Here is a 21,524-nt window from a genome sequence, read left to right as displayed (position 1 = left end):
TGTGGGACAATATTACTTTTCATTGATCAGACTCTGTTCCAACATCAGCAGGAGTTAATTGAGGAACCTCACCCCATCAAGGAACCACACCAGGTATTTACAAACTTACAGGAAGAGGAGTAAGTGAACATTCATTTTCATTCAATGAGATGATTGTTCACCCGTTACTGAACACAATCTACCAGGTTGATAATTCACCGAACATCCACTGCTCAGTTTGCTGAAAATTATTAATTTCAGAAACCATAAATTTGCACAATTTGTTTTTTCTAACCACTCAAAACCACAATTGGTTCCCACCTCCACCTCTCACTCCCTCTCTCCCTTTCCCTTCTTCTCTCACCTTTTCCCTCTCCCAATTCTCCCTCCCAGGGGTGCAGCAGCTGCTGACACAGGAAAACCTTCTGTTCTTTGCTAAAATGAGGGGGGACATTTCTGCAAAGTGACTTAGACTGTGGTGCGCTGGCATGCGAGGGAAAAGCTCAGAGATTGAAATGCCAGTGAAATTCTGCATCTTGCAACATGCATCTTAACAAAATAGACCAGATCAACAAAGGGATAACTTCAAATGTGGCTTCTTAAAAATGAGCAGAATCTCAAAGAAAACTTAAACAAAGCAAAATACGATGAAATGAGTTCAAACACACTCTGGTCCTCTCCACCAGGTATGGAAAGCTTTTATGTTTCAGGGAGATATCGCATTCTCCCATTTGAGGCACACCTGGCAGGGAACATAGCTGCCAGATCACTGATGACAAGGCGACTATGGCAGGGAGGACCTGGAAACTACCATTATCACAAAAGAGGTATGTTGGGCAAACTAATGGGTTAAAGGCAGACAAGTGTCCTGGCCCTGATGGAATGCATCGCAGGGTACTAAAACAGATGGTGGGGAAAATAGCAAATGCATTATGTGGTCGGGAAAATGCTTGAATCTATCAAGGAAGAAATAGCGAGACATCTGGATAGAAATTGTCCCATTGGAAAAATGCAGCATGGGTTCATGAAAGAGAGGTCACGTTTGACTAAGATGGTGGTATTTTTTGAGAACATTACATGCTCAGTGGACAGTGGGGAACCTGTGGATGTGATGTATTTGGATTTCCAGAAAACATTTGACAAGGTGCCGCACCAAAGGCTGCTGCATGAGATAAAGGTGTGCGGTGTTACGGGTAATGTAATGGATAGAGGATTGGTTAACTAACAGAAAGAAGAGTGTGGGTAAATGGGTGTTTTTCTGGTTGGCGATCAGTGACTAGTGATGTGCCTCAGGGATCAGTGTTGGGACTGCAATTGTTTACGATTTACATTGATGATTTGAAGTTGTGGACCGTGCAGTATGTCAAAATTCACAGCTGACACCATGATGAGTGGCAGAGCAAAGTGCACAGAGGACGCTGAAAGTCTGCAAAGGAATATAGATAGTCTAAGTGAGTGGACGAGTGTCTGGCAGATGAAGTACAATGTTGGTAAATGTGAGGTCATCCATTTGGATAGGAATAACTGCAAAATGGACTATTGTTTAAATGGTAAAAAATTGGAGCATGCTGCTGTGCAGAGGGACCTGGGTGTCCTTATGCAAGGATCACTAGCAGTTGGTTTGCAGGTGCAGCAGGTAATTAAGGCAAATAAAATTTTGTCTTTCATTGCTGGAGGGATGGAGTTTAAAAACAATGAGATTACGTTGCAGCTGTATAAGGTGCTGGTGAGGCCACACCTAGAACACTGTACAGTTTTGGTCTCCTTACTTGAGAAAAGACATATTGACAGGACGCAGAGGAGATTCACTAGGTTGATTCCAGAGTTGAGAGGGTTGGCTTATGAGGATAGACTGAGTAGACTGGGGCTGTATTCACTGGAATTCTGAAGAATGATCTTATAGAAACATATAAGATTATGAAGAGAATAGATAAGATAGAAGCAGGGAAGTTGGTTCCACTGGCAGGTGAAACTAAAACTACGGGGCATGGCCTGAAAATAAGGGCAGCAGATTTAGGACTGAGTTGAGGAGAAACTCCTTCACACAAAGCGTTGTGAATCTGTGGAATTCCCTGCCCGGTGAAGCAGTTGAGGCCAACTCATTGAATGTTTTTAAGGCAGGGATAGATACATTTCTGAATAAAAGGAATTAAGGGCTATGGTGAGTGGGTGAGTAAATTCAGCCGAGACCACAAAAAGATCAGCCATGATCTTATTGAATGGTGGAGCAGGCTCGAGGGGCCAGATGGCCTATTCCTGATCCTAGTTCTCATGTTCTTATAGCTGCAGTCGATGGGTAACTGGACGACCCACCCAAACTCCCGTTGCTTGGACCTAGATTAGCCCACCTACCTGACATCAAAAGAAGATTCAACAGGAGTGTTAGAAATGTTTCAATTACTGTATTTTCATCAACACATTCATGAAGTTCACAAACTATCTGATCTCAGAGGCTCCATCCTCCCTGGGTTACACGCTGTCTGATTGCACTGACTCCACACTCTCCGGGTTAGACACGATCATCTCACTGGCTCCATCCTCCCTGGGATATGCACTGTCTGATCTCACTGCCTCCATCCTCCCCAGGTAATACACCGTCTGATCTCAATGGCTCCATCCTCCCCGGGTGAGACACTGTCTGATCTCGCTGACTCCATCTTAGCCAGAAAGAAAGTGGAAATTCCCTATTTTTAAACAAGCTATTTACAATACAGGCAAAAATGCCATTTTCCTTCTTAACACCTCATAGAATCCCTACTGTGCAGAAGGAGGCCATTCAGTCTATCCAGTCTGCACCAATCACAATCCCACCCATCCTTGTCACCCCACGTATTTGCCCTGCTGATCCCTTTGACACGAAGGGGCAATTTAGCATGACCAAATCAACAGAACCTGCACATCTTTGGAGTGTGGGAAGGAACTGGAGGACTTGGAGGAAACCCATGCAGACCCGAGGAGAATGTACAAATTCCGCACAGACAGTCACACAAGCCGGGAATCGAACCTGGTTCCTCGGTGCTATGAGGCAGCAGTGTTATAACCATTGTACCAGCTGTATCTGAGGTCATCATTGCAGATTAGAGAGCAGCTTCCTCGATGGTCAACTGATGGAATGCGACTGGGCCGGATGGGGTACCGGAACAAGCACTCAGATCATGCTCAGATCAGCTGGTGGGGGTATTCGCAGACATTTTCAACATGTCCTTACAACAATCTGAGGTCCCTATCTGCTTAAAGAAAACGACCATTATCCCAATACCAAAGAAAAGCTTTGCAGCATGCTTAATGACTATTATTCAGTGGCTCTGACATCCATCATTGTGAAGTATTTCGAAAGGCGAGTCATGGCATTCATCAATCCCAGCCTCCTGACTGCGTGGATCACAACAGTTCGCCTCCCACCACTACTGGTCCACAGCAAACCCCATCTCCCTGGCCCTGCACTCAACGCTGGAACACTAGATAACAAATACACCTATATCAGACTCTTATTTATTGACTACAGCTCAGCCTCCAACAACATTATTCCGACAAAACTCATCTCCAAACTCAGTTGCCTGGGCCTCGGCTCCTCCCTCTGCGACTGGATCCTGAACTTCTTAACCAAGAGACCACAATCAGTAAGGATAGGCAACAACACCTTCTCCACGATCTTCATCAACACCAGTGCCCCAGAAGGCTGTGTTCTCGGCCCCTACTATATTCCTTATACACTTATGACTGTGTGGCCAAATTCGCCTCCAACTCGATTTTTAAGTTTGCCAATGACACCACCGCAGTGGGTTGGATCTCAATGACAAGACTGAGTACAGGAATGAGATAGAAAATCTGGTGAACTGGTGCGGCAACAATAATCTCTCCCTCAATGTCAACAAAATGAAGGAGATTGTCATTGACTTCAGGAAGCGTAGAGGAGAACGTGCCGCTGTCTACAGCAACCTGGGCAAGTAGAAAGGATCCTGAGGTTCAATTTTTCATGTGTCCAGATCAGCAACAACCTGTCCTGGTTCCCTCTGCCGACACTATAGTTAAGAAAGTCCACCAATGCCTCGTCAGAAGACGAAGGAAATTTGGCATGTCAGTTACAATTCTCACCAACTTTTACAATTGCACCACAGAAAGCATTCTTTCTGGTTGTATCAAAGTTTGGTTTGACTCCTGCTCTGCCCAAGACCACAAGAAACTTCAAAAGGTCGTGAATATAGCCGAATCCATCACGCAAACCAGCCTCCTATCCATTGACTCTGCCTACACTTCCTGCTGCCTCGGCAAAGCAGCCAGCACAATTAAGGACCCCACTGCACCCCAGACATTCTCTCTTCCACCTTCTTCCCTCGGGAAAAAGATACAAAAGACTGAGGTAATGCACCAACCGACTCAAGAACAGCTTCATCCCTGCTGCCATGACTTTTGAATGGACATTGCTTTAAATTGATCTTTCTCTGCACCCAAGCTATGCCTTTAACACGGCATTCTGCACCCTTTCATTTCCTTCTCTATGAACGGTATGCTTTGTCTGTATGGTGCACAAGAAACAATACTTTTCAATTTTAATACATGTGACAATAATAAATCAAATCAAAACCTTGTTGCCCCTTGATGGACATGCCAGCTAATACCTGGATCTCTCTGTACTTTACTCACCTGCAGTCTGTCTCCTTTTAGACAACAATCTGCCTTTTGATTCCACCTACTTGAAGTGCATGACCTCACACTTGCCCACATTAAATTCCACTTGCCAAGTTTTCACCTAGTCACCCAGTCTATCTGTATCAGTTTGCAGCATCACAATATCCTCATCACAACATGCCCTTCCAACTAACTTGGTATCATCGGCAAATTTGGAAACCTGACATTCTGTTCCTTCTGCCAGGTCACAAAACAATTGTCAGCCAAGAACTGATCCCTTCGGTGCTGCACTAGTTATACCTTTCCAGTCTGAAAAGGAGCCATTTATTCCAACTCTGTTTTCTGCGTGTCAGTTTTCAATCCACGCTAACGCACTTCCTCCAATTCCATGAGCTTTACCGTGATGCGCCATCCTGTTATGGATCACCTTGTCAAATGCTCATACAGGGCCCAGACCGAATTAACTGAGAGAGATCCGTTGCTGTGTTTACTCATACAATTTAAATGGTATTTATACGGACAAGGCCGAGATTGTAATAACAGATCTTTCTATGAAATATAGAATCATCCAATTCCTGCAGTGCAGGAGGAGGCCATTTGGTCCATCCAGTCTGCACCAACCACAATCCCACCCAGACCCTATCCCCGTGTTTACCCTGCTAATCCACCTGACACTGAGGAGCAACTTAGCATGGCCAGTGCCCCTATGCAGCTGATGTTTGGAGAGTGTGAGGAAAGCCCCGCAAACACGGGGAGAATGTGCAGACTCCACACAGACAGTGAGCCAAGGCCGACAAAGTCAGTGAGGTGAAAGTTGCGCAGTAGAAGCCCAGACAGGGCAAAAGAGCAGGGAGGGGATTTCCATGAGGCACAAACATTGTGGGTACCAGTTCTTTTCTCTCTCTTTAGAGATAGAGTTTGGGATTTGGGGCTGCTGTGGCAATACACGTGTTGCACTTTGAATGTGCACATATCCTCGTTTTCAATCAAGCTCTCAGTCAATTTCCGTGCATTTGCTGAATGTGCGGCTGTAAAAGCAATTTAGTTTCATGATCTCATACAGGGCCCAGACTGAATTCACTAAAAGAGATCTGTTGCTGCGTTTACTCATACAAGCACTAGATTGTAAGAACATAAGAACATAAGAAATAGGAGCAGGAGTAGGCCATCTAGCCCCTCGAGCCTGCCCCGCCATTCAACAAGATCATGGCTGATCTGAAGTGGATCAGTTCCACTTACCCGCCTGATCCCTATAACCCCTAATTCTCTTACCGATCAGGCATCCATCTATCCGTGATTTAAACATATTCAACGAGGTAGCCTCCACCACTTCAGTGAGCAGAGAATTCCAGAGATTCACCACCCTCAGAGAAGAAGTTCCTCCTCAACTCTGTCCTAAACTGACCCCCCTTTATTTTGAGGCTGTGCCCTCTAGTTCTAGTTTCCTTTCTAAGTGGAAAGAATCTTTCCATCTCTACCCTATCCAGCCCCTTCATTATCTTATAGGTCTCGATAAGATCCCCCCTCAGCCTTCTAAATTCCAACGAATACAAACCCAATCTGCTCAGTCTCTCCTCATAATCAACACCCCTCATCTCTGGTATCAACCTGGTGAACCTTCTCTGCACTCCCTCCAAGGCCAATATATCCTTCCGCAAATAAGGGGACCAATGCTGCACACAGTATTCCAGCTGCGGCCTCACCAATGCCCTGTACAGATGCAGCAAGACATCTCTGCTTTTATATTCTATCTCCCTTGCGATATAGGCCAACATCCCATTTGCCTTCTTGATCACCTGTTGCACCTGCAGACTGGGTTTTTGCGTCTCATGCACAAGGACCCCCAGGTCACTCTGCACAGCAGCATGTTGTAATTTCTTTCCATTTAGATAATAATCCAATTTGCTATTATTTCTTCCAAAGTGAATAACCTCGCATTTGTTAACGTTATACTCCATCTGCCAGATCCTCGCCCACTCACTCAGCCTGTCCAAATCTCTCTGCAGACCTTCTACGCCGTCCACACGATTCACTTTTCCACTTATCTTTGTGTCGTCTGCAAACTTCGTTACCCTACACTCAGCCCCCTCCTCCAGATCGTCTATATAAATGGTAAATAGTTGAGGCCCCAGTACCAATCCCTGCGGCACACCACTAGTTACCAACTGCCAACCAGAAAAGCACCCATTTATTCCGACTCTCTGCTTCCTGTCGGATAGTCAATCCCCAATCCACGCTAACATCCTACCCCCAACTCCATGTGACCCAATCTTCTTCAGCAACCTTTTGTGAGGCACCTTATCAAACGCCTTTTGGAAATCCAAAAACACGGCATCCACCGGTTCCCCTCCGTCAACGGCACTATTCACATCTTCATAAAAATCCAACAAGTTCGTCAAGCAGAATCCATGCTGCGTCTGCTTAATCGAACTGTAATAATTTAGATGGTGCTGTACAGTGTTTACACAGACAAGGCCTCAATTGTAATAACAGATCTTTCTGTGAAACATTTAATCATCCAATTGCTGCAGTGCAGGAGGAGGCCATTTGGTCCATCCAGTCTGTACCGCCCACAATCCCACCCAGACCTTCTCCCCGTGTTGACCCTGCTAATCCCCCTGACACTGAGCAGCAACTGAGCCTGGCCAGTGCCCCTGTGCTGCTGATGTTTGGAGAGTGTGAGGAAAGGGCCGCAGACACGGGGAGAATGTGCAGACTCCACACAGACAGTGAGCCAAGGCCGGGAATTGAAGCCGGCTCCCTGGCGCTGTGAGACCGCAGCACCAACCACTGAGCCACCGCGCCGCCCACAATGTAACTGACCGTCCCCGCTCTGTTAATATGATACAAAGACAGGCTGTATTTACACAGGAAACCGACATTTTAATCCTCAAGCTGAATGTTGTTGGAGTTCAAACTTTTTCTGGGCCGTTAATTCCTCCCCGTGATTCACAGACCCGGAAATACCCGGATACGCAGTGAAAAAACCGCAGTGCGCCTGCGCGCAGTAGGAAGCGGACCGCACCCTCCCGGAGTGAAGTTCGCGCAGGCTCACTCCGGTCGGCGGCCGCTGCTTTTCGGCTCGTGGATTGGTCAGATCCCGGTCACGTGCTGTGAGCGGCAGTGACTTCAGACCCCCCTCTCCAGCCGCGCGCAGAAACCGTGAACGGCCGTTCCCACGTGACCGCGAGCCGCTTTCAGAGTGGGCGGGACCTCACCGCACCCTCATTCCCCATTGGTGCATTCTGCTGTCCGTCAAATGAACACAGCCAATAGGAACCCGCTCCAGCAGAATGATTGGCAGCCAGTGCGGGGCGCACTCGGGCAGCTTGTGATGAAGCAGCGACTCGCTGCCACTGGGGACAACCCCAGTCAGCGAGAGTCGGCGCCGCTGAAGTGGAGACTCTTTCTCTTATTTAATTCCTTACCGTTATTCAAAAATTCGGTGTGAACGTCACTGGGAAAGCCCCGCACACGCAGTGAGAAACGCCGCTGGGAAAGCCCCGCACACGCAGTGAGAAACGCCGCTGGGAAAGCCCCGCACACGCAGTGAGAAACGGCGCGGCGCCTGAACTCCGCACTCGAGACGGCGGCGGCTGTTTGTCCGCTCGCCGATTGGCCAGATCCAGGTCACGTGCTGTGCGTCGGCAGTGACGTCAGAACGCCCCCTCCAGCCGCGCGCGGAAACCGTTTAACGGCCGCTTCCAGCCACGTCACTGAGTGGGCGGCACCTCATTGCGTCATCATTCAGATTTACATACAGCATGGAAACAGGCCCTTCAGCCCAACTTGTCCAGGCTGCCCCTGTTTTTAAACCCCTAAACTCGTCCCAATTGCCCACATTTGGCCCATATCCCTCTATACCCATCTAACTAAATGCTTTTTAAAAGACAATTGTCCCCACCTCTACTCCTCCCTCTGGCAGCTCGTTCCAGACACTCACCACCCTGTGTGTGAAATAATTGCCTCTCTCACCTTCAACCTCTGCCCTCTAAGGTTTAGACTCCCCGACCTTTGGGAAAAGACATGAACTATCCAGCTGATCTGTGCCCTCATTATTTTATAGACCTCTATAAGATCACCCCTCAGCCTCCTACGCTCCAAAGAAAAAAGTCCCAGTCTATCCAACTCCTCCTTCGAACTCAATCCATCAAGTCCCGGTAGCATCCCAGTAAATCTTTTCTGCACTCTTTCTAGTTTAATAATATCCTTTCTATAATAGGGTGACCAGAACTGTACACAGTATTCCAAGTGGGGCCTTACCAATGTCTTGTACAACTTCAACAAGACGTCCCAACTCCTGTATTCAATGTTCTGACCAATGAAACCAGGCATGCCGAATGCCTTCCTCACCACTCTGTCCACCTGTGACTCCACTTTCAAGGAGCCATGAACCCGTACCCGAGATCTCTTTGTTCCGTAACTCTCCCCAACACCCTACCATTAACTGAGTAAGTCCTGCCCTGGATCAATCTACCAAAATGCATCACCTCGCATTTGTCCAAATTAAACTCCATCTGCCATTCGTCAGCCCACTGGCCCAATTGATCAAGATCCCATTGCAATCCGAGATAACCTTCTTCACTGTCCACTGTGCGACCAATCTTGGTGTCATCTGCAAACTTACCAACCATGCCTCCTATATTCTCATCCAAATCATTAATATAAATGACAAATAACAGTGGACCCAGCACTGATCCCAGAGGACACCGCTGGTCACAGGCCTCCAGTTTGAAAAACAACACTGGACAACCATTCACTGGCTTCTGTCATCAAGCCAATTTTGTATCCATTTAACTACCTCACCCTGGGTCCCATGATGTAGGTTGTGCAACAACCTGCCATGTGGTACCTTGTCAAAAGCCTTATTGATTCATTGCACAATCCATCACTGCACCCTCATTCTCCATTGGTCCATTCTGCTGTCCATCAGCTGAACACAGCCAATAGGAAGCCGCTCCAGCAGAGTGATTGACAGCCAGTGTGGGTGGAGTCGGGCAGATTGTGATGAAGCAGCGACTCGCTGTGGATTCGCTGCCATTCCAGCCAGCAAGAGGCAGCAAGGGCGGCACCTTCCGTCCCCAAGCGCAGCATTCGCACCATCCCACTTTCAACCCCAGCACCACATACAGCTTCTTGTTGTTTCTTCCATTGGCAGCACCCCCGGGTGCTCTTGGTGCTCCCGTTCCAGCACCTTTCCTCTTAATGATGGGGGATTGAGGCTCTCATAGCCCAGAATAAACATCCAGCAACACCGACAACTCCCAGCTTCCGCACATTTACCGCTGTAACTCCAGGTGCTTTCTACTCGTCGTCCCTCTCTGGACAAGTTGCACACCCTGCCTCATAACCGGATCATTCCGGGTAACTGGTTAGCGGTTACCGGAACTTTATCTTCTTGTGTGAAATGCATTGTGTGCACATTCCAGCGGGAACATCTTTATCTCCAGGCAAAGGCAGCCTTGACAGAGCATCCGCATTGCCGTGTTTCTCTGACTGACAGCACCAACACCCACCTCTGCAATCAAACTGCTGCCATGGACGGTATCCCAGTGAATAGTCCAAGGATGGAAGATAAAATTTAGGAATTATGAATGGGAGTCAGTAATTCAGCCCTTCGAGCTCCGTCACAACATCATCATGGCAGAGCTTTTAATTTCTTGATGCAAAGACGATGCCTCAGCCTCCTTTTTCCACCCGAGCAAACTTTTCCTCAGCTTTCGTCAATGATCTAGAAGCGAATACTATGGATCTTCCACTCCGTTTGACATAACGTGAGACAGGACAACCCCAATCCCATTGGGCGAGGCGTCGCATTTAAGGTGCAGCGGTAACTTTGGGTTAAATTGAACTCGCATTTCCAATCTCTTCAAAGCCTGCTTTAGCACCAGAGAAGCCTCCTATTTTTAATTCACTTCCACGGCTCTCCTTTCACCAGCAACTGGAGCATCAGTTTCAATGCTGTCGCCAGATCCGGAATGAGCTTGTCATAGTAATTGATTATGTGGTGATATAAACAGGGCCTAGTTTTAAGGCTGATAAAATTGGATATCCTAAATTGAAGAATTGGGCACATTGAAATCAATCACAGTCACACCGCAGGCAGGCCAATTGTACAATACACAAATGTGTCTGGGCCTGACCCATCAACCACCCATCAAAGGTCGTTACACTCTACTTGAGACTTAGCAGGAGATCATGGCACCTCATTGAAATGCATCGGTCTATTGTTAGAAGCCCAGATCGGGCCAGACTTTCTGTCACCAAGAGATCCTGTAGAAAGCTTACCTGATAACAAGTTTAACAACATGGAGATGGACACCTGCGGGGCGGACCCTGGTGTCCTGTCAGGCAGACATCAAGAAACCCACTGGGTATTGGAACCCCCTCCTGGGACCTCATTGGCCAGAAGCCAGAGAAGTTTCTGGAAAGGCAAGCAGGCTGGGGATAAAGGGACACACTCAGAGGCACAAGGAGCGAAGACTCGACAGGGGAGACAGCCGTGACCATTCGGAAGACTGACCAGAGAAGGAAGGAAGGAAGGAAGGAAGAAGCGGCCATCGAGACTCACCTTCGTGACGACAGACCAGAGGGACTCAGAGAATCGGGCCTGCAGTTTAACCAAAGCATCTTTACGGGTAGTATACTTGAATCTGCTGGGGTATCCTCTTGTTTTATGTGGGTAATTTAAGGGTTAATAGTGTTATTTAATAAACTTGTTGAATCTTTACTTATGTTTGTCCTTGTCCACCTTGCAAATAAGGGCACCGGGGTAAAACCTTGGAGTAAGTAAACTGGTTGAAAGTATCTGAGATTAACAGGTACAACAATTAGACCCAAAAATCACCTGAATTGGGACACATTGTCTGGTCTTGGGGCTTTCATGATGACCTCCATCTTGGGCCTTGTGCAATCCATTTCATGACCCAGGCATTCAATGGAGTCCTTGAAGAACTCATATTTCTCTCTTGATTTGCAGGCCGTGCTCCTGCAACCTCTAAGGTATTCTCCAAGTACTGGGAAAATAGTCAAATCCATGAGCAAGATCTCATCCAGGTAAGTCTGGATTCTTGTCATTCCACTCAGGATTTGGTCCATGGCCTTCTAATCGAGATAAGGGCGCATGTAATCAAGATGGGGGCATTCCAAACTGAAATTGGGGGCACTTGTGATTCACCTGGGCACTCCTCATTGACAGGAGCAGTGCGAGCTGATATGCGGGCACTCAGAATTGAAACTGTCACTGCTCTAAATCTAAATGGGAGCACACCTAATCGGGATAGAAGTCTCTCTTATTCGAGATACGGCGTGCTCCCAATCGAGATGGGGGGGCACTGCTAACAGCGATGGGGGGAGGGGTCACTGCTAACGGTGACAGGGGCGGGGGGGCACTGCTAACGGCGGCGGGGGGGGCACTGCTAACGGTGACGGGGGGACACTGCTAACGGTGACGGGGGGAGGGGGGCACTGCTAACGGCGACGGCGGGGCACTGCTAACGGCAACGGGGAGGGGGGCACTGCCAATGGCGATGGGGGGGGGACTGCTAATTGAATTAGTCGCTGCTCCAAATCTAAATAGGAGGCACCCCGAACTGATATAGAAGGCTCCATCATTCGAGATACGGGGCACTCCTAATCGAGGGAGGGGCAGACCTAATCGAGGTAGGCAGCGTTCCTAATTGACCGGGGACACTCAGAAATGACGGGGGGCACACCTCACTGAAATAGTCACTGGTCCAAATCTAAACAGGGGGGCATTCCTAATCGAGATAGAAGGCTCCCTTATTGCAGATCAGGACACTCCAAATCAAGATGGGACACTCCTAATCGTTAGAGGGTCACTCGCAATCGAGATAGGGGGCACTCCAAATTGAGATAGTTGGGACTTCAAATCGAGCGAGAGGGAACTACTAATTGACACGGGCACTCCTGTGAACCTGGCACTGAACCCAGCCAGGCCTGTGACACTGAATCCTAAAGAACAGAGTGAATCCAGCCAGGCATATGGGACTGTATCTCAAGCGACAGACAGAACCCAGCAATGCCTGTGACACTGAATCTCGAAGGATAGAGTGATCCCAGCCAGGCTTGTGACACTGAATCTCAAAGGACACAGTGAACACAGCCAGGCCTGTGAGACTGAATCTGAAAGGACAGAGTGAATCCAGCGAGGCCACTGTTCGACCACCCCGAAGCCTCCTATGCTCCAGGAGAAAATGTCCCAGTCTTTGCAGCCTCTGCTTATAACTCAAACCATCAAGACCCTGCAGTATCCCAGTAGTTCTTTTCTGCACACTTCCTAGTTTAGTAATATCCTTGGTATAATAGGGTGACCAGAACAGTACACAGTATTCCAAGTGTGGCCTTACCCAATGTCTTGTACAACTTCAACATGATGTCCCAAATCCCATTCAGTATTCTGACCAATGAAACCAAGCATGTGGAATGCCTTCTTCACCACTCTATCCATTGTGACTCCACTTTCAAGGAGCTATGAATCTGTACGCCTAGATCTCTGTTCTATAACTCTCACCAATGCCCTACCACTAACTAAGTAGTGCGCTGGTTCGATCTACCAAAGTGCATCACCTTGCGTTTATCTAAATTAAACTCCATCCACCATTCATCAGCCCACTCGATCAAATGATCAAGATCCCGTTGCAATCCGAGATAACTTTCTTCACTGTCCACTATGCCACAAATCCTGGTGTCATCTGCAAAATTACTAACCATGCCTCCTAAATTCTCATCTAAATTATTAATATAAATTACAAATAGCAGGGGACCCAGCACCGATCCCTGAGGCTGGTCACAGGCCTCCAGTTTGAAAATAGAACAACCCTCGACAACCACCTTCTGTCTTCTGTCATCAACCAATTTTGTATCCATTTGGCCACCTCATCCTGGATCCCATGAGATTTAACCAAATCCGGTCTAGTTTTGCTTTTAAATGTTTACATTTTTAAACACAAACCTCTTGCCCTTGTTGGGAATATCAGTGCGGTTTGAGAAAAGCAAACACTGATCCGACACTCAACACCCCCCAACACAGGACTGAGCAGAGAGTGTGAAATGTGAGTGGTGTGAGTGTGGATTATCTATTATAAGTGGATAAGAAACACTCCTCCATTTTCAAATCTTTACCTTGCTTATGGAGTGTCTCGGACTCCCCTGTCACTCACTATCCATCTGAATTAATCTCTATTCCTCACTGTCTAACTGTTACTCTCTGCATTGCTCCCTCTCCCTATCTCTCTGTTACTCTGCATCGCTCCATCTCTCTCTCTCTTCCTCTCTCTCTCTATCCCTCTCATCCACCATGTTGTTTATCATTAAGGGCTCTAATCACGGAGAATTCAAACACTCTTTCTGTTTCTGTCTTGGCAGAATTAGCAACATGAGTGCAAATTTCAAGATTGGATTCACACAATACAGACAGAACAGTATTTATATAATGGCTTCTGCAAATGCTGGTGAGCTCAGTACATGTGGTAGCTTAATGTTACAATAAGATAGAATCTGTATTCAGACAACTGTTACTCTCTGCATTGCTCTCTCTCATTCTCCCGACCTCTCTGTTACTCTGTATCTCTTCCTCTCTCTCTCTATCCCTCTCATCCACCATGTTGTTTATCATTAAGGGCTCTAATCACGGAGAATTCAAACACTCTTTCTGTTTCTGTTTTGGCAGAATTAGCAATATTAGTGGATATTTCAAGACTGGATTCACACAATACAGACAGAACGCTGGTGAGCTCAGTACACGTGGTACCTGAATGTTACAATAAGATAGAATCTGTATTCAGACAACTGTCACCCCACAGGGTCCAAACTTCACCGTGTTAATTGGATTTGATTTGATTGATTTGTATTGGGATGCAGTGAAAAGTATTGTTTCTTGTGCGCTATACAGACAAAACATACCGTTCATAGAGTACACAGGGGAGAAGGAGAGGAAAGGGTGCAGAATATAGTGTTGCAGTTACCGATAGTGTGTAGTGAAAGATCAGCTTAATATATGGTAGGTCCATTCAGAAGTTGACATTCTCCCCAAGCACTAAAGCTTCCCACAAAGCAAGGCTCACAAATTCAACACCAGTTTCCTTTGTCCGCTCTCCCATCATGCTGTGTTCGGAGTCTCTGATCGATGCTGAGGGCCTAGTATTTGAGGCTCTGAGCTGAACCCACAATCTGTCTGATTCTGAGAGAAGATTACTGCCCACTCATATATATACCCTTGAAATATATCTGTTGTGTACAGAGTCACTTCTTCTTTCCCTGTGTCTGCTATCCTTAAAGAACTACTGAATAATCTTTAAACATCTGTATTATCACAGAACAGGGCCAACATGGGGGAATCTAGTATCAGGGAGGGCACAGTTTAAAATTCATACAGCTCCCATTAAAGATGGAGATGAGGAGGAATAATTTGTTCTCTCAGGGGGTGGTTAGTGTTTAGAAGTCAAAGTTAAAATTCATTTATTGGTCACAAGTCAGTCTTACATTAACACTGCAATGAAGTTACTGTGAAATTCCTCTAGTTGGCGCCTGTTCGGATCAATGCACCGAACCAGCACGTCTTTCAGAATATGGGAGGAAACCGGAGCACCCGGAGGAAACCTACACAGACACGGGGAGAACATGCAAACTCCGCACAGACAGTGACCCAAGCCGGGTATCAAATCCAGGTCCTCGGCGCTGTGAAGCAGCAGTGCTAACCACTTTCCCCAGAGAGTGAGTTGAGCATTATGGGGAGACACGCAGCAAAGTAGAGTTCAGGCCACAGTCAGATCAGCCATGATCTTATCAATGGGAGGAGCAGAATGGCCCACTTCTGCTCCTATTTGTTGTGTTCTGCGTGGTACTTTAAAAGGCCATTGTACTCAGCATTGCAGGAACTCTGCCGAACACACTCTATCTCAATCACTTCCTCTCCCTCTCTGTGACTCTCACTCCATTCCTTTCCTTCCCTCTCTCTGTTACTCTCTCTCTATCTTGTTGTAGGGAAAAGTCCCTTGTACCAGTGCATTCAAGGAAGTCGAGTCGCAAGGCAAGGTTCAAAGCGTTTTTCTTTCATGTACAATTACTGGGAACCCAGGGAGACCCCTGTAGCCAGCTTAGAAACAGTGCTTGGCCACGTTGATCTCAATGGTTATACATTTGCTCTGGATATTTATAGGAATCCAAATTCGAGCGGGAACATTTGCTCATACATTTTTACAATATTTATAAAATGGCCTGTCTGGTCAGGAAGTTCCCGGAGAGACTTGTCAATTTGCATCTGTATGGTGTGTGTCCGTGTTAATGGGACTGCCTGTTCTTGCCCCGGTGTTTTAATGTGTTTCCCATTATCCTCTCGATGTGTCCCCTTATCTACATCGATCTCTACTGTTTTGTGTCTGTATTCTATGCTTGCGAGATTAGGTGTTAATGTCATTTTGTCCTGCTGTGTGTAGGGGGATTTAATCTAATCTCTTATTCTTTTTATCCTAGTTTATTAAGTTTCTTTGCCTGCCTTGGCCATTTTATTCCTGTAATATTTTATTGACAGTCCGGTTATGCCATATAACCCACTCCAGGCCTTGACTCGCAGATATCCCGATCTTCTGGCCAAAGGCCGGTTTAAAATGCAGCTTCGTGCTGTTGCTGGGCAAAGCTTTTGTCGGCTTTGAAATGAAAGGTCTCTCAGCTGTGCAGAGGGGGATTTAAACGAATGTCCATTCGGGTGTTCCCCTCTGCATTGTGGGCACGTTATAAATGGTGCCAATCAGTCCAATAAATGAATATGTTTAATGAGGTGAATATTGATGAGATAATAAAAATATGGCTTTTGGAAAATGGCCTACTTCAGTCCCTCCTCTCGTCCAGGGGGTCCCATTCATGGCTGACCCCCCATGGACGATCTTGAGAGGTACAGTGACTTGTACAGATGTCGTCCTTGCCGTTGTTCCTCTTCCTCTGTGGTGTGGTTAAATTCTTGCATCTGGATACTGGCAGTGGGTAGCATTCTTGATGCAATATTTGCACATATCACTTTAATACAGGTTAGGCCCAGGCAGAGTGTGAACAGGATGGCTACTACTAAAATTAATCCCGTCATAATGTATGCTCCCCAAACTGTGTTAAACAGCCACCCTAACCACCCATCAGTCCCTGTAAATCCCTGTTTAAAGCTGTCCAATTGCTTTTGTATCCCGGACATGGCTGCTGTTATGTTTAATGTCTCGTCGTGTACATATGTGATGCATTTTCCTTTGATGATGGTGCATACCCCTCCTTGTCTGGCTAGCTGATAGTCTACTGCATATCTCGCTTGCTGTGTGTATAGTCTGAGTTCTGCGAGTTCTTGGTCAATTGCACCCAGTGCTTGGAGGGTGTTGTTTCCTAAGATGGTAAGTCCACATTTGAAGAAATTCCTATTACTGGCACTGATCACCCCTGCGGTGCCCCCTGGGGATAGTGTCCCCAGAAATCCATACCCCAAAGAAGATCCTAATGTGACAGGGGCCTGCCAGTCTTGACCCACACTTGACCCTGACTGCACAGAGCTGTGCTGAGGTGCTTCATGGGAGTGGGGCAATTATGTCTGAACTTAGCTCCTGTAACTAAGTGCACTGGAACTACTGAATTAGAACGCAGCTAACTCTGCACTGGAACATTAGAATGCAGTTAGCTGTTACTAGAACATCAGAACTGAAGTGGATGGCCTCACACTGACTATTCATAGATTTGCAGGGTTTTTTTGTGCTGTAGCTTTACCAACTCACTTAGTCTCTCTGTGTTCCTGATTTCTAAGAATTAAATACAGTCAAATTCTAATTCAATTACAGCTAGTAGGTCAGGAAACTTAAACATAGAAACATAGAAAACTACAGCACAAAACAGGCCCTTCGGCCCCACAAGTTGTGCCGAACATATCCCTACCTTTTAGGCCTACCTATAACCCTCCATCCTATTAAGTCCCATGTACTCATCCAGGAGTTTCTTAAAATACCCTATTGAGTTTGCCTCCACTACCACTGACGGCAGCCGATTCCACTCGCCCACCACCCTCTGTGTGAAAAACTTCCGCCTAACATTTCCCCTGTACCTACCCCCCAGCACCTATAACCTGTGTCCTCTCGTAGCAGACATTTCCACCCTGGGAAAAAGCCTCTGAGAGTTCACCCGATCTATGCCTCTCAACATCTTATATACCTCTATTAGGTCTCCTCTCATCCTAAGTCTCTCCAAGGAGAAAAGACTGAGCTCCCTCAGCCTATCCTCATAAGACATGCCACTCAATCCAGGCAACATCCTTGTAAATCGCCTCTGCACCCTTTCAATCTTTTCCACATCCTTCCCATAGTGAGGCGACCAGAATTGAGCACAGTACTCCAAGTGGGGTCTGACAAGGGTCTTATAGAGCTGCATCATTATCCCCGGGCTCCTAAACTCAATCCCTCGATTGATAAAGGCCAGCACACCATACGTCTTCTTAACCACCTCCTCCATCTGCGGGGCCGATTTTAGAGTCCTATGGACCCGGACCCCAAGGTCCTTCTGATCCTCCACAGTACTAAGAGTCTTTCCCTTAATATTGTACTCCTTCATCCAATTTGAATTGCCAAAATGGACCACGATGCATTTATCTGGGTTGAAGTCCATCTGCCACTTCTCCGCCCAGTCTTGCATCCTATCTATGTCCCTCTGTAACCTCTGACATCCCTCCAGACTATCCACAACCCCACCAACCTTCGTGTCGTCGGCAAACTTACCAACCCATCCGTCCACTTCCTCATCCAGGTCATTTATGAAAATGTCAAACAGCAAGGGTCCCAGAACAGATCCCTGGGGCACACCACTGGTGACCGACCTCCATTTAGAAAAAGACCCATCCATATACACTCTCTGCCTCCTTTGGGCAAACCAGTTCTGGATCCACAGGGCAGCAGCCCCTTGGATCCCATGCCCTCTCACTTTTTCTAGAAGCCTTGCATGGGGGACCTTATCAAACGCCTTGCTAAAATCCATATAAACCACATCTACCGCTTTCCCTTTGTCAATGTGTTTAGTCACATTTTCGAAGAACTCCGCCAGGCTCGTAAGGCACGATCTGCCTTTTACAAAGCCATGCTGAGTATTCCTGAGCATACTAAACCTCTCCAAATGCTCATAAATCTTGTCCCTCAGGATCTTCTCCATCAGCTTACCAACCACTGAGGTTAGACTCACCGGTCGGTAATTTCCTGGGCTATCCCTATTCCCCTTCTTGAAAATAGGAACCACATCCGCAATCCTCCAATCCTCCGGCACCTCTCCCATCTCCATCGACGATGCAAAGATTATCGCCAGAGGCTCTGCAATCTCTTCCCTCGCCTCCCACAGTAACCTGGGGTACATCCCATCCGGACCCGGCGACTTATCTTTCTTGATGCCATTCAAAGATTCCAGCACAACCTCTTTGTTAAAGTCCACATACTCAATCTTTTCAGTCCATCGCATGCCCACAGTACATCCACCCATGTCCTTCTCCTCTGTGAAAACCGAGACAAAATTCTCATTAAGCACCTCTGCCATTTATACTGGTTCCGTACTGATTTTCCCGCCTTCACGTTTTATAGGCCCTATTCCTTCATGTCTCATCCTTTTACTCTTCACATATTTATAGAACGCCTTAGGATGTTAAAGTATGAGCTAAAATAAAAGTTCTGATGAAGGGTCATCCTGACTCAAAACTTTGGCTCGATTCTCTCTTTTCATTTGGAGGCCCACACTGTCTGTAATTTACACACAGTAAAACAACAACCTGAGTTGTTGTCTTGTCCTGCCAGGTGGGTGCAGGAGAACCAGTGGGACTCGCCCAACAGAGATGGAGAGTTGGAAGCAGTGTTAGAGAGCACACTGCTCTCACCTGTCTTACTGTTATCAATTTGACATTAAAATTGATATTTAACCTTGTGGATCCGATCTAGAATCTTCAGCATATTGGGTCAGGTTATAAATCAGTAATTTCCAAATATGTATATATAAAACCAATCGACAGCAAATCTCTTGTTCAGAGATTTTGGTTGAACCCAGAATAAAACTATCAGTAAGTTTAGGGGCTTGATTCTATAAATGGCACAGGATGGAACATTGCAAGTGTTTTTGCCAAACTATGGTTTCTAAAGTTTGACCTTTGAAACCGATTATCTGATCATTCTCTGAATAAAAATGTTGCACCATCTGAAATAAACAATCCAAGATCAACTGATTAAAAGGGAGGTGCAAATCCTCCAGAAGTTTCACACTTCATTATTCAACCAACATTTAAATACAGTTACAGGAGGCAATTATTCTGCCCCTTGAGCCTATTCCTCTAATTAATTATATTTTGCCTCATCTGCATCTTAACTCCATTTACCCTGAGTAGATGTCATCCTCGATAAGGACAGTTGACGATGACCTGCCATAGATTCACTTCACTTGTCATCCTGAGTGAATGAAATTCTGAGCATCTTCTTGAATAACTCCATTGGGTCAGAATCCACCGTGTTTGGTGTCTCTGTTGCTGGTTTACAATAATAAATGTAACTGGAGTGTTCGTGCTCACTGCCCAACAGCTGCAGCCATTGTTGCTCAGAGATCATTCAGTTTGGAAGTTAAACGGTTAATCTCCATGTATAGAAACAGTCCTTCTCTCAGCTCATTGACAAGGAACTGGCTCCTGGGCTCTGGGGTGAAACCACAAATATCAGGAAATCAATGTTTGCTCAAAATTCCGAAGTCCCAGTTGGAATTTGTTTCTTATCATTTGACGGATTTACTGAACATCTCTGGAACAAGAAGAGTTAAAGTAAAATTTCGAATGAAACTTGTTGACAGTTGAATTAGCCGCAGGTTGTCAAACTGGTTGAATTTGATGCCTGGAATGGGGCCGCTCCCTTCTCTGCAGTAAGTGGGGAATGTTTAAATTGAATTCCATGCTGAGGATGGGCAGCAGCTTTCACACAGAGGGTAAAGCTGTGAGCCTCACTGAAAAGGGAGACAATCACATTTCCAATTTGTTTCATTTCAGCAAGTTGCAAGAAATTTCTATCTCATTGATGCAGAGGATCAGGGATAGAAATTACACAGACTACACAGAAATGAAGAGACAGGGATTTTTTGCAGACAGAAGATAAGATTAATGTAACTTCTTACATTTAATGCCTTGACCAATATTCTGTATATGCAGCTTGTCCTGGATTCCAACATATCTCTGTTTCTTTGGCCTCTCTTTCCCCAATCCATCCATTTATTGTGTATTTCATCGGCTTATTTGCCTTTTCTAAATGCGTTACCTCACACTACTCTGAGGTCCCAGGAGGGGGTTCCAATACCCAGTGGGTTTCTTGATGTCTGCCTGACAGGACACCAGGGTCCGCCCCCCAGGTGTCCATCTCCATGTTGTTAAACTTGTTATCAGGTAAGCTTTCTACAGGATCTCTTGGTGACAGAAAGTCTGGCCCGATCTGGGCTTCTAACAATAGACCGATGCATTTCAATGAGGTGCCATGATCTCCTGCTAAGTCTCAAGTAGAGTGTAACGACCTTTGATGGGTGGTTGATGGGTCAGGCCCAGACACATTTGTGTATTGTACAATTGGCCTGCCTGCGGTTTGACTGTGTTTGATTTCAATGTGCCCAATTCTTTAATTTAGGATATCCAATTTAATCAGCCTTAAAACTAGGCCCTGTTTATATCACCACATTCCCTCCACTTCTACCATATCCAGCCCTTTCATTATCTTATAGGCCTCTATAAGATCATCCCTCAGCCTTCTAAACTCCAACGAGTACAAACCCAATCTGCTCAATCTCTCCCCATAACACCGTGTGTTACTGACGGTATCTTTACTAATGTTAATTCAGCACCCTCGCACAGTCTCTGAGTCACCCCTCTCCCCGCAGCA

At 46.4% G+C, this 21,524-nt stretch overlaps 2 protein-coding genes across 10 annotated transcripts in view; one reads left to right on the top strand and one right to left on the bottom strand.

Moving 5' to 3' along the window:
• The window catches only part of LOC144487210 (NACHT, LRR and PYD domains-containing protein 3-like), a 96,855-nt gene extending 77,852 nt beyond the window's left edge, over positions 1 to 19,003 (bottom strand). For 3 of the 6 annotated variants that reach the window (XM_078205267.1, XM_078205269.1, XM_078205271.1), the window contains exon 1: positions 8,037 to 8,214. Coding sequence is in view for 1 of the 6 variants with exons in the window: in XM_078205266.1 (XP_078061392.1) it covers positions 18,823 to 18,878 (56 nt within the window). In the remaining 5 variants the exon portion in view is untranslated. Of the gene's footprint in view, positions 1 to 7,475; positions 7,678 to 8,036; positions 8,215 to 18,822 lie in introns of those variants that run through there. The other 3 variants (XM_078205266.1, XM_078205268.1, XM_078205270.1) reach the window with 3 other exon arrangements.
• LOC144487211 (uncharacterized) overlaps positions 8,199 to 21,524 on the top strand; it is a 55,952-nt gene continuing 42,626 nt past the window's right edge. Inside the window, exons 1-4 of one of the 4 annotated variants that reach the window (XR_013496377.1) lie at positions 8,199 to 11,246; positions 11,588 to 11,664; positions 13,996 to 14,081; positions 14,300 to 14,358. Coding sequence is in view for 1 of the 4 variants with exons in the window: in XM_078205273.1 (XP_078061399.1) it covers positions 11,645 to 11,664; positions 13,996 to 14,081; positions 14,300 to 14,358 (165 nt within the window). In the remaining 3 variants the exon portion in view is untranslated. The remainder of the gene's footprint in view (positions 11,247 to 11,587; positions 11,665 to 13,995; positions 14,082 to 14,299; positions 14,359 to 21,524) is intronic. The other 3 variants (XM_078205273.1, XR_013496376.1, XR_013496375.1) reach the window with 3 other exon arrangements.

This window comes from Mustelus asterias, unplaced genomic scaffold (genome assembly GCF_964213995.1).
Source record: "Mustelus asterias unplaced genomic scaffold, sMusAst1.hap1.1 HAP1_SCAFFOLD_645, whole genome shotgun sequence".
In the NCBI taxonomy this organism is placed as follows: Eukaryota; Metazoa; Chordata; class Chondrichthyes; order Carcharhiniformes; family Triakidae; genus Mustelus; species Mustelus asterias.
Note: the sequence above shows the minus strand (reverse complement) of the source record. Positions and strands in the feature narration are given on the sequence as shown.